The sequence below is a fragment of the Monodelphis domestica genome, chromosome 6 (assembly GCF_027887165.1).
Source record: "Monodelphis domestica isolate mMonDom1 chromosome 6, mMonDom1.pri, whole genome shotgun sequence".
Classification (NCBI taxonomy): Eukaryota; Metazoa; Chordata; class Mammalia; order Didelphimorphia; family Didelphidae; genus Monodelphis; species Monodelphis domestica.
Window position 1 is genome coordinate 89221556 of NC_077232.1, and position 13951 is coordinate 89235506.

Sequence of the window (13951 nt, forward strand, 5' to 3'; positions counted from 1 at the left end):
ATTTCAAGGAGCACTCAAACATTTCTGATCTCATGAGTGATTTTAATTTTCACACCCAATACTTAACTTTACAAGCATTCTGTGGGTTGATAAAGAGCTTCCCTGAGAATATACTAAAAATTAAAGCAAGGCTTTGAGAGAAGCTCAACCAATCGGTCTAACAATTAAGCACATTTATAAGATCAGGTTCCACCTTACTAAAAGAGTATCACACTTCATGCATATTCTTGTGAAGATCTATAATTATAATTCTGAGCTGCAGTATAAAGAACATAGAATTGCTATTTGTTATGATTTCTTCATGGTTGTTTCTGGATGATAACACCTCTCCTTTTCCCCTTTTCTCTTCTAGAATCTGGCTTCCCCTTCTGAGTCAGCCCCGAGTGGTTCTATGACACAGCCCAGTCTGGTGGAGCACACAAGGACCTGTTTCTCAGAGCCTTTAGCTGGTAGCTCTTTCGAGGAACACCAAGGGCAAGAGCAAGGGTGCAAAAGGGGTTACCAACCAAGTAGTGAGACAAAAAATCAGCATTCAGGGACTGAGCACTGGGGAAGCAGCCCCAGAAATACCATTATGAATAACACATGGACCTCTGGAGACCAGCCAGATGGCTCAAACTCCAAGACTACAGCAAAAAGCCATTTGTCAAATGGATTGTCAGCAAGTAATAAAGGTTTAATTCCTTTGGGGAAAGACTCAGACGTGCTGGAAAGAGCAAGATCCCTGACTATAAAGCAAGGTAAAGTGCTTTCCTGATTTTGCTCATGATTTGCTGAGGAAGAAAGGAAAGATTTTTGGTTTTCTTCTAGCCAAATGGCACTGAAATGTCTGGTTAGATTGAATGGGATAATGGATGTTGGCCACTGTAAATTTCTTTGTGAGGACGATAGTGAAAACTGACAAGAGAAGTCTATATAGTCCTTTGTGAGTCACAAAGCATTTCTCCTGAGAAAAAGGAAAAATAGGAAATATAATCACCATTTTACAGATATGGAGCCTGAGACTCAGAGAGATGAATTGACTTGCCTAAGGCCACATAGCCAGAGACTAGTCATAAAATCATAGCATTGAAAGTAAGAAGCTATTTTTGTGATTGTCTAATTCAAACCCTTTTTTTTATGGAAGAGAAACAAAGGCTTCTAGATTGGGAAGTCCTACTGATAGAGTAATTGTTAGAGTTACCATGATTCAAACTCACATCCTGTGATAGAGTGCTTCTATCTCCCAATTATGCTGTGGAACCTTGGGCTGTAAACTAGAGCTCTTTCCACTGTACCATATCTTAACTATTAGCTTTCATTCATCTGACATTTAGTAAGGGCACCTCTAGCATGAAAATTTCTCCCCCAAACATATTCATACTTAGTATAAATGAACTTCCTCTTCTCAAATTTCTCCCATTTTTTCCCTTTATTTTTATTTTTGCATAGCTCTCCCTTGTTCTTGGATATTCTATCTTGTTTCAAACATATTGGTGTTTATGTCCATTTGTCATAAACCAGGATGGTTCAATGACTTGACTAAGGTCTCAAACAGGAATTGGACTTACTCTTTTTACTCCAGATGCTTCAGTATTCTCCATCAGTTTCCTCTAAAAAGAAACCAGGGGGTGATCATGATGCTTTTAGTCTTTGCAATTGGTAATTCAGTGGGTTTTCAGGGGAGTTTTGTATCCTTTTAAAATCCTTATTTTCCCCATGATTCACAGCATGTAAGGACAAGAATCTAAGGTATATTTCAAGCTTTTAAAACCTTTGAAAAAGCATCTTTTTTCAGACATGGTTAAAGGGCTGACTGACACTATCTAGTGTTAGGATCCATGGATGTATAATAAGTGCTTTTATTTTCTTGATAAATCTACATAGGTTTAATTACTACAACCAACTGCTTTTACTCTAATTGACATCAAGAAGTCAATCCTTCACAAGCTTCTCTGCTTCACAATATGATGTTGAACATAGAGATAACATTTCTTTGAGATCTCTCCACAGCTGCTGCTATATAAAGTGCTCCTTTGGGGGATGGGGTGGAGAGCCTTATATGCTTCTATTATTTAGCCAGAAATTTGAAACGAGTACATTAATCCTGTGAAAAAAGAAAAAAAAACCTTTTGATTTAAAAATGGCAGGTGTCTAGTAGCCCATATAGCGTGGCTGAGATGGAACACACCTCTTAGGAGATCAGGAGTAGGAGCAGGAAAGAACATTGTCACCTACTTTCAGAGGCAGCTGTTCTATAGCAATAACAATTTGATTTGATAAATGTTAAGCTTCTACTGTGTATAAGGTACTTTTCTAGATGCTGGGATAGTTTAAAAATGAAAAATAAATAGTCACTGTCCTCAAGAAGTTTATATTCTACTGGATTTAATCTCTTATATTCCTGTAGCCCTTAAAATGTCCAAAAGATCTTCCCTATAACAACCTTGACACGAGGCATTGCAGGTCACAGGGCCCATTTTATAGATGAGGATTATTTCTTTTCTTTTGTTTTGTTTTGCTTTTTACACTTTACAAATCAGAAGGTTCCATGCCCAAAGTTATAGAGTTAAGGCCAGCTTCAGGATTTGATCTCACTGTCCCTGAATAGCACATTCAAGCTTTTGTCTGCCCTTTGATCCAGTCATACCACTGCTGGGTTTATACCCCAAAGAGATCATAAGGAAAAAGACTTGTACAAGAATATTCATAGCTGCTCTTTTGAAAGTGGCAAAAAAATGGAAAATGAGGGGATGCCCTTCAATTGGGGAATGACTGAACAAATTGTGGTATATGTTGGTGATGGAATACTATTGTGCTAAAAGGAATAATAAAGTGGAGGAATTCCATGGAGTCTGGAACAACCTCCAGGAAGTGATGCAGAGCAAGAGGAGCAGAACCAGGAAAACATTGTACACAGAGACTGATACACTGTGGTACAATCAAACGTAATGGACTTCTCTACTAGCAGCAATGCAGTGATCCTGAACTATTCAGAGGGACTTATGAGAAAGGACACTATCCACATCCAGAGAAAAACTGTAGGAGTAGAAACACAGAAGAAAAATACCTGCTTGATCACATGGGTTTATGGGGATATGATTAGGGATGTAGACTCTAAATGATCACCCTACTGCAATTATCAATAATATGGAAATAGGTCTTGATCAATGACACATGTAAAACCCAGTGGAATTATGAATCGGTTATGGGAGGCAGGGGGAGGAGGGGAGGGAAAGAACATGAATCACATAACCATCGAAAAATATTCTAAATTAATTAATTAAATAAAAATTTTTAATTCAATAAAATAAAATAAAAAGCTCCAAAGATAAGCTTAAGGAGGAAATAGGTAGTAAAACCATACTGGTGGTTTTTAAAAATCTATCAGAACTAGATAAATTGAACCCTAAATACATAAATAAATAAATGAATACATCAATCAATCAATAAAAAGTTCCAAAGATAAGAGATCTTGGGGATGATGGGTATGCAGTAGTTTAATAATAAGTGTTGGATAAAGGTAATAGAGAATCTTGAAAAACTCATTCACTTTATAGCTCCAAAGTTATAAGTCCAAAAGACAGGGAAATAATTTGATACTCTAATTGTATTTCAAAATGCCAGACAAATGTACCTTTTCTAATGTCCTCATCTAATTGTTCATCATGATGTGGGATGACCCTCGGTTCTCAGCTCTGGGATGTGTTACTCAAATGGAAAAGTTTTGAACTTGGGTCTGGTGACTGTCTATGTATCTGTTACTTAAGGACCCACCTTGACTATATCTATCATGGCTTCTCACAAGCAGGTTGCTCAGCTGAAAGAGTATTGGGTACTGGAGTCAGAAGAATTAATGCTTACTATCTGTGTTATTATGGGCAGATCATTTAATCTTCATGGGCCTTAGTTTCCTCATCTATAAAACTGAATGGGTTGGAGTAGATGGCTTCTGAGACTCCTTCCATCTCTAGAGCACTGATCTTATGATCCTCATGGGCACCAAGCAGAGGAATTATTTGGCCACAGTGAGGCATGAAGCCATCTGTCAATAAGGCATACATTTCAGGACAGAAGAGAAGAGCTTCATGGATGAAACCACAAGTTTTCTGAAATAGTGGCATCTAAATTCTCTTATGTCCTTGTATCCCTGGCCCAAAAACAATGCCTGACACATAGAATTTGCTTAATAAATGCTTGTTGATTTTTTTACAGAGAATCTTTAACTATGTCCCCATTTGCACATCCTTTCCTCTCTTTTCTTACACTATGAACTTTCAGACGGTGCCTTGGGATTTAGAAGCTGGTATCTCTGTGTTCATTAAGCTGACCTTTGGTTATTCCATAGTTTAGAGACTTATTCAGATGTTCCTGTACACAACTGTGTGTTTTGGTTGACTTCTACCCTAAATATTGTGGTTAATAGGAGAATAGATCAACCTTGTTAACCTGCAGGTATGTTGTGGAAGAAGGGATGAAGATAGAGGTATCCTGGGGATGCTGAATCTGAAGCAAGTGCTTAATAAAGATTGGAGTAAGAATAAATCAGTAGTAAACTCTTGCTTACTATTACATTATGAGTATCTTCCCTGATATTGTCTACAAAGAAAAGGCCATACCTCTCTTCCTTCCCCCCAGCCACTGAAAAATGTTCCTTTTTTTATGGATCTAGTAACGATGAGTTTAGTACAACTTTGTATTATTTCAGAATGTACCCTAGTAATTAGAGATGAAAGGGATATGAGAATTCCCCTAGTCCAAACACCTCATTTTTATAGATGAAAAACCTGAGACCTAAGAAGGGCAGAGATTTGTTAAGATTCATCTAGGTAATATCAGAGACAGAATATGAATTCAGGTCCTGTACTTCCAAATCCATTCTTCTTTCTTTTGCCACCATTAGATCTATCAGATGGATATGTTCATTTCCTGTTTTCTAAGTGTTGTTTTCTCCTTCTTAATTAAATTTACCTATTTACCTTTTTCTAGCTTTAATGGTTGTTGCTTTATGCTTTCTGATTTTATAAACATCAATTTTATACCTCTCAAACATTTTATTCTAGACAAGAGTGGCCTTTAATTTGTGGTAGAAAAAGAGGATGTAACTACTGGATGCCTCTATTTGCTTTTCTACATGTGCCTGTGATTCTTTGGGTTCTGACCTGGAATTCAGTTAGGTAAGAGAATTTAAGTGGTGTCAGGTCACTAAAAAAGTTCACAGAAATGTGGACCTGCAATTGAAGCAATATGATAAGATGGGAAAGTCAGTTAGTATAAAACTCCAAATACATATGCTTGTATATGCATTTTATATACATATATAAAGACAGTTAGGTACCTTGTTGAATAGAACATTAGAAGAGGTGTCAGGTAGAACAGAGTTCAAACCCTGCCTCAGACTGTGTGACCCTGGGAAAGTCATTGAACCTCTCAATTTTTTATTTAACCTTACCTATAAAAAGGGGACAAAAAGAGCACTTCCCTTTTTTCCAGTCTTAAAATGTAATATAAATTCTAGCTGCAGTTGTCATTTCTACTATTATGATGGTGATGTGTATATAAGAGTATACTGTGTATATATATATGTATATATATATATATACATACATCCACAAAAAAACCCATATGATTTTTAATCAAAAAATTAATGCCCAAGAAAAAGATGGCTGAAGATGAAATGGATTGCTTTGGAAGACAGTAAGTGAGAATTTCCTCCCTGAAGTCTGGTTCCAGCAGAAGCTGGATGACTACCTATGTGACATATTAAAAGAAGACTGGACTAAATTACATCTGAAGTCTTTTCTAACTGAAATACTAAGGTTCTAGATTATAATTCCATCCCTCCATCTAATCCTAACTTTACCATAGAAGTCAGATTTCTGCATGGGAATAGTATGAAGCAAAAACTAAATCTTAGCTTGGAATACTAATTTTTCCCAGTCTTAGCTTGGTTATTTGGGGCAAGTCATTTACAATCAAATGAATGAAAGAAGCTTTCTCACCCTCTTAAAATGTCTTGTATTTTACATGATAGATGCATACTATTCTTGGAGGCTAAAGAATCCCACCCCCTACTTATTCCTGGAAGACTAGATTTTGTGTAAGCATAGAATACTTATAAACAAGAACAATGTAGTGGATAGAAAACCATTTCTCTAAAGTTGGCATGAAGGGCACTGAGAGTACAAACAGCTGCTGGGTTTAGAAATAGAACAGCAGAAAGTGTTTTAAATGACCTACAAAAGAAATTTGTTAATTTTCTCTTCTCTTCAACTGTGCTATTTTCTTCTCACTCCACCTTCTTAAAAATTTCTTCCTTTCCTTCTGGGAATTAACCAAAACCAACTCACTTTAAATATGGCTCCTTGGGGGAGGGGGTAAGCAAAAAAGAAGCAAAAGAAGTCTCTGTTAAATAGCTAATTCAATTCAACAAATATCTATTATGTGGGAAGTTCTGTGCTATGCATAAAAAAGATGTATTCAGAAAAATAAATGTGAAAAAGAGAAAATGAGAGAGAGAGACAGAGTGAGAGAGATAGAAAGAGAGAGAGACAGAGATTGAAAGAGAGAGAGATAGGCAGAAAGAGAGAAAGAGGGATAAGAGAGAGAGAGAGAGAGAGAGAGAGAGAGAGAGAGAGAGATAATTAGGAGAATAGGAGCATAATTCATTGGGGGGACACCTGTATTAAGTTTTGAAGGAGAATAATAATTTAGAAAGGTGAAATAGATAATGGAAAAATGGGAGAGGATTGAAACAAATTCACAGGAGTAGGAAATAGAATGTTGAATTTAGGATATAGCTAGTATCCTTGGTTCAAACAAAACAACTGTGATCCTAAAATTCTTGTAATACATCAAGTTGAAAAACCCTGTGCTCTGCCCTGACAGGGAGACAGTCACCTCCTTCAATTTCATTACCTTTATATATCATCCTCTCCATACCTGGCCATGTTTCATTCATAGCCCCTTCAGCCATGACCCCATCATTTTCTTTCCCTCTTCTTTTCCTGATTACACAAATTCCAGATACCTTAATACTAATCTAGCATTTATATAGCATGTTCAGGTTTGCAAAGCATTTTGCATATGTTATCTCATTTGATCCTTAAAATAACCCTATAAGGGAGGTTCTGGTATACTCCTCATTTTTAGAAGAAGAAATGGAAACATAGAAAAGTAAAGGGACTTGCTTAGATTTGTGAAGTTAATAAATACCAGAGACTGGATTTGAACCCAGGTCTTCCTCCAAATACAGACACTCTATCTATTATATAATATAGCAGCATCCAATGTTCTGGGGGCAGTTAATTAATTTAGCTTTGGAACTTCTCTCATGGGACTGAGCTGTCCTGATGGGAAGTGAACTGCATGCACAGGAGCAAACTACAAATTTAAATATCCTACTATATCTAGCCAGCCTAAGACCAGGCCCTGTGTCATATTCCATATAGCCAGATCATTTTCTGGCCATCAGACCTGTCACTGTGTTCAAACTCTCTCTCATTGGGAATAGGAATTAAGTAGCTGTTACCATCGTTTCTAGAAAAGGAATGCCAATCGATTGTCCTCCTCACCATTTTTTTTTACTTCCCAAACTAAAGTAGAATTCCTTAGCCACTATTCTCCTAATTATAGATTCCTCCTTTTGTAATATAAGTTCCTTGATGGCAGGGACTGCCTGCTTTTGTATTTTTATTCTCAGTGCTTAGGTAAGCAATGCATCATAGGCACTGAATAATCCCATTCAACAAATATTTATTAAATGCCTACTATGGGTCAAGCTTTGCCCTGGAGAGATGATGATGAAATTGGCACAGTCCCTGTCACCAAGGAACTTAAAATCTATTAGAACGGCAGAGCATAAGACAAGGATAAGAGAAGGTAGAGGGTTATTGGGAAAAGAAAATTCTCTAGGAAAATTCAAAGAAGGGAAAAGCATTTCCAAGGGAGAAGTGATTTCCCCTTCATCCCATCTGAGAATACTGTGTAACTGTGTTAAGTCACGTACTGTATTCTAATCTGTGTTCTGTCTCTACATCCCTACTACAGCTCAGTTATAAGCTCTTTGAGGGCACATTTGTCTTTGTTACCTCCCAGAACCTAAAATGGTTTCTTGCACATTGAAGGATTATACTTCTATATACACACATAGAAATGGATCAGATATATGCACATATATGTCTTTAGAAATATGAGAAATATTATATAAGTAATATATTTGTCAAAAGGCATTCCTTGCTGCTTTTAATAACTCATTATTAATCTGTGACTTTAAAACCCTTCCTAAACCAATTTATATTCTCAGCCTTTACCACTTAGTATAATGAGCTTTGCCCTTTTATTAACTGCTATAAATAGCAGTTCCTTTTGATCTGTTCTAAATATATCTCTGAGACACAATCCATAAGCAAGTCAGCATTTGTTATCTATGCCCTTCAATTCTGTCTAAGGTTTCATCATATGTGTTCTCCAATGCTAACTTTTCTGGCTAAATCATCAAAAGAGAAGGCACTTTCCAAATTCAAGCTAGTGAGTTCAAGGAGATTACATTCTAATGGAGAGATAGAAAGGGGGCAGGGTGATAATACTGAGGCTGCCAGCTTCTGGTGGCCTGGTTCAGGCCAGGATAAAGTGAAATCTTCCCTCTCTGAGCTCAGAATATGAGGAGGACTGTCCAAATTTGAGGAGGATGAGCACCATTCCGGCAACATAGTTTGATCTTCGTTTCTCTATCAGGTAGGCAGAACTCCTTGTACACAGTAGGTGAATAGGTGTTTAGATGATTTAGAAAAGAAAAAGATAGTTGAATCAGCACTGATTTTTTTAAAATATTCATCTTCTTAAATGGCAGTGTCAAAATTCTGAAATGTTTTGTTAAAACAGATTGCTTCCATTTCTGGATAATTCCTAGTTTGATTTTAGTCTTTCTCTGTTTTAGACTGACATTTTGAATTTGGACTAATTTTTAGAATGGAGGCATTTCCATTAAGGTTCCAAGTTGTATGATTAATGAAATATGAAGAGGATCTTTAGTATAATTTAGGGACTTATATTTTGGCATGATGATGTAGTCTGTATCCCAAGCACAGAAGACTAACAGAATTTTATACTTTTGACCAAAAGCCAGGGATTTCCTACATGGAACATAGAGCAAAGAGCCATGGCAAAGAAAGGGAAAGGGAAGGAAAGAAGCATTTATTAAGACCTGCTATGTGCCAGGCACCATGCTGCTTTACAAATATATATATAATTCTCATTTAACCACCACAAGTTGATCTGCTCCTATGAGCATATTGGTACAGTGCTTTATAGATTATAAAATATCTTCCTTGTAAGAGACCTATGAGGTAGGCTGATCTAGATTTGAGTCTCCATTTTAGAGATGAGGAAACTGAGGCTTAGAGAAATAATCCCTCTTTCTTATCTCATATATTTCCTTCTTATCTCACATATTTCCTTATCTCACATATCTCTTATCTCACATACTTCCTTCTTTCTTATCTCACACCTCTTCCTTCTTATCTCATACCTCTTCCTTCTTATCTCACATACTTCCTTCCTTCTTATCTCACACCTCTTCCTTCTTATCTCATACCTCTTCCTTCTTATCTCACATACTTCCTTCTTTCTTATCTCACACCTCTTCCTTCTTATCTCATACCTCTTCCTTCTTATCTCATACCTCTTCCTTCTTATCTCACACCTCTTCCTTCTAATCTCATATCTCTTCCTTCTTATCTCATATCTCTTCCTTCTTATCTCACATATCTCCTTATCTCACATACTTCCTTCTTATCTCCCATATCTCTTATCTCACACATTCCTTCTTATCTCAAATATCTCCTTCTTATCTCCCATATCTCTTTATCTCAAATATTTCCTTCTTATCTCACATATCTGTTTCTTATGTTATATTTCCTCCTTATCTCACATATCTCTTTCTTATCTCACACACTTCCTTATCTCACATATCTCTTTTCTTATCTCATATAGCTCCTTATCTCACATACTTCCTTCTTATCTCACATATCTCAGATCCTTGGATGAAGGATCACTGGATCATTTTAAGCTTTAAAGCTAGAAAAAGCAAAACCTCAAGAGATCATTTTGTCCATCACCCCTCATTTTACAGATGAAATCCAAAATGGGGAAAATAACTTGCTTGAGGTCACATGGGTAACAAGTTCAGGAGGCAGAATTCAAGTCAAGAGATCTCTCTCCATGTTGCCCAAAGAATGTTCAGCCTGGCAAAGATCAGTGGAGAAGCCATTTGTTTCAAATGGATGGCAGATTGTTGTTTAGTCATTTTCAGTTACATCTGACTCTTTGTGATCCTATTTGGGGTTTCTTGGCAAAGATATTTGGGAGTGGTTTGCCATTTCCTTCTCTGGATCATTTTTAGATGAAGAAAGTAAGGCCAAAATGGTTAAATGACTTGTGTAGGGTCATACAACTATTAAATGTTTGGGGCCAGATTTAAACTCAGGTCTTCCTGACTCTAGAACTGGTGTTCTTTTCTGCATTACCTAGCTGCCTTGGCAGATTAGTTATTCCTAAATTTGATTTAAATTCCTAAATTATGTCTTTCTTCATGAAACAAAAAAAAGTAGTTTTAATGCTTTTAAAAAATAGCATCACATTAATTTCTGAATATGTCTTCCTTATCCTAGAACTGAACCCTCCATTTTAACAAAAAAAAATGATTAAGGAGAAGCAACCAATACAGTGGTAGTGCATGACAGTAAATTCATCAATTCTTTCTTATGCATTTACTATATGATGACTTCTTAGGACCTTTGAATATGAATATTAGGCTTGGAAGGAATCTCCAACTAAGGGGAATAATGCAAACAGCATTACACAATAAAATTTGTGATTTTATCTTAAACACTAGATGAGACATCAAATATATGGCTTGTGACTCCAAATTGTGGCCCAAAATGTAACTGGAGGGTGGGGGGAGCAGCTAGATGGGTCAATGAAGTGAAAGCCAGGTTGAGAGATGGAAGCTCCTGGGTTTAAATCTGGCTTCAGACACTTCCTAGCTCTGTGACCCTGGACAAGTCACTTAAGCCCCCTTGGTTCTCTTTTACCTTGGAACCAATTCATAGTAGTGATCCTAAGATGAAGGTAAATATGTTTTTTTTTAAATGTAACTGGAAAATAATTAATGAAATAAATCAAAATGCATTGAAACATAGAAAACATTCCATTCCAACTTAAATCAATATGTGAATGGCAGGGATCTTCATGTCTGGATCAGTGGCTCCTATTTTTTTTTAGTTGGCCAGGACTGTACTAGAGTGCCTAATGCTATGGCCAAGATGCCTTAGCCTTGGGGATGGCAGCATGCATGGAAAGAAAATTAATTCCTACAGAGTTAGCATTCGTCTGTGGTTACAATCAGAGTTCCCCAAGCCAGGAGGCCCTCTGGGACTCAGTGTCTACTGCACAGAATCCCAAATGAGCATCTCTTGGAAGATTGATTAAGATGTCACAAAATGACCTGACAGCCTTAGCAATCCTCTCCTCAAAGAAGAATGATATCTAGTGAGGGAAGTGAAAGCAAAAAAAGATGGTGCTTTGTGTCAGTCATTTTCCAAAGCTAGAACCCATGTGGCTTTCCTTCATTTGCTCATGGTTTCCCACTTAATAAGATTTCATTGCCACATCTCAGAACTTAGAGTTGGAAGGGATTGGTAAGTGAATACATGTAATGGACTGCTTCAACATAACTATTTATTAGAAGCCTTTTATCAAGGTTGACTTTAGGTGCCATTTCCTGTAAAAAGGCTCCCCTTCCTTCCTTTCCCCTAGCTGAGAATGATCATCAGACTTTCCTAGGATGTTTTCCTGAATCTATCCTTAGTCTATATATCCTTATCCTATTTATCTGTGTATATGTTTTATCCCTTCTCATATATAGTAAACCCCCCTGTCTTGGGCAAAATCTATATGTATCTTGTAAATGACTATGTGTTTAAATGTCATCCATCCCATTAGAATATAAGCTCTGGAGGGCAGGAAATGTGATTTTGTTTTTGTACCTCCAGCTTAGCACATAGAAGGTTTTACTAAATACTTGTCATCTGGCTGACTGACTGAGAGCAGGAACTGTCTTCTTTTCATCTTAATGTCCCTAGAGCCTCGCACTGTACAGTGTTGTTTGAATAGCCCCCAAACCTTGAATGTTGAGCTGAATTCAGTTCAGTTGAATAGTAGGTACTCCAATGTTTGTTGAATGAATTAATTCATCCTTAAATGAATGTACCACAGATGGCTCTGAGTCCACAGGGGGAGATATGGCTGTAGGCTGGGAAGACTTCAGATTAACAATTTCCTTACTGAGGCAGTCTAGTGTGGTGAAAAGAGCGCTATAGCTGGGGACAGAAGAGTTGGGCTCTTGGGTCAGTCTTGATTGACTCAAGAATTTTGAGACCGTGGTCGATTTGCTGTATCTCTGGGCCTAAGTTCCCTCATTTGTCAAATAAGAATTCCAATGAATGCCTGCCCTGCTGACTTTAAATTTTGTTGTTTCTTTTTTTTAAAATTGATTATGTGTGATGATGTACAGAAAGTCTCTGGTAAGTGCTAAATGCAAAAAAGTCAGAATTCATTACTCATTTAAAAAAAGGCAAGACCATAACATAACAATGCAGACTGATTTTGACATTTGGGAGCTTTGTGACCCTCTATAACTCAATGACAATAACTATCTGTACCTCAGTTTTCTCATCTGTGAAATTGATTTAATAATAGTTATAGAAACCAATTTCCACTATTTTTGTGAGAAAACCATTTTATTTCTTTTTCTTTTTAAAATTATATTAAATTTTATTTTAAAATTTTTTCATGGTGTAAGGAATTAAATGTAGGGGTTTGACAAATATATGACATTACTAAAGTAATATTGTGGTCACTGATTTAAAATTTTATAGCTCAAGTCAAGTGACTTTTTTAGTAACTTTTTTTAGTAGCTTTTATTTACAAAGTAGAGAAATGTAAGAAGAGAGTATAGAAAATGTCTAGTCTATCACACCAAATGTTGCTCCGGTCTCTGGCTCAGCCCCAGCAGGGCTCATTAATCCTCAGCCAGAGGACCTAGGAGTGTCTTATGCAAAGGTCCCACCAAGAGCCTCCTCCAGGAGAAGGAGGTCTCTCCAGAACTAATGTCTCCAGAAGCCAGGAAAGGAAGGCCAGCTACTCACCCAAAACAAAGTCCAAAAGAGAATTTCCAAAGCCATCTCCAAGATGCAGTCTTAAGAGCCAAGGTCCCAAGTTGAACTGAGGTCCAACTCCAAAGCCACCTCCAAGAGGTAAGTCACCAGCCAAAGCTCCAAGCTGAAGATTCAAGACAAAGACTCAAAATGAAGACCCCTTGGACAGGAAGTTCAGGACTTTGTATAGTCCTATTTACACATCACTTCATGTAGTTTACAGGAATCAATTACAGTCTTTAAATTTGCATAGCACTGCCCAGGGGCAGGGAAGTCACCTCTGGTGTTGTCACCCACTTTTAGTAAGTGACTTGGAAACTACCTTCCTTAGTGTTAAATAGGAGTGTTTAAGCTTTCGGTTGATTAAAAATTGTTGATTGATAGACAAAGAAAGTTTGATTCACTCTTCACAATGGTTACATGGTTCATATTGTCTACCTCCCCTTTTCCCTCCCTACTCAGAGAGATGACAAGCAATTCCACTGGATTATGCATATATTATCACTCAAAACCCATTTCCACATTATTCATTTTTGTAAAAGAATAATCTTTTAAAACCCAAACCCAAAATCATATACCCATAAAACCAAGTGATTAATCATATGTTTTCTTCTGGATTTCTACTCCCATGGTTCTTTCTCTAGATGTGGATCACATTCTTTCTCATAAGTTCCACAGAATTTTCCTGGATCTTTGTATTACTGTTAGTAGCATAGTCTATTATATTTGATCATCCCACAATATTTCAGTTACTG

General features: G+C 36.9%; 1 protein-coding gene across 4 annotated transcripts in view; it reads left to right on the forward strand.

Annotated features, from left to right (window-relative positions):
* C6H4orf50 (chromosome 6 C4orf50 homolog) overlaps positions 1–13951 on the forward strand; it is a 163282-nt gene that overhangs the window by 71010 nt on the left and 78321 nt on the right. For all 4 annotated transcript variants that reach the window (XM_016423325.2, XM_007496755.3, XM_007496754.3 and 1 more), the window contains one exon: positions 353–740. In XM_016423325.2, the coding sequence (XP_016278811.2) occupies positions 353–740 (388 nt within the window). The remainder of the gene's footprint in view (positions 1–352; positions 741–13951) is intronic.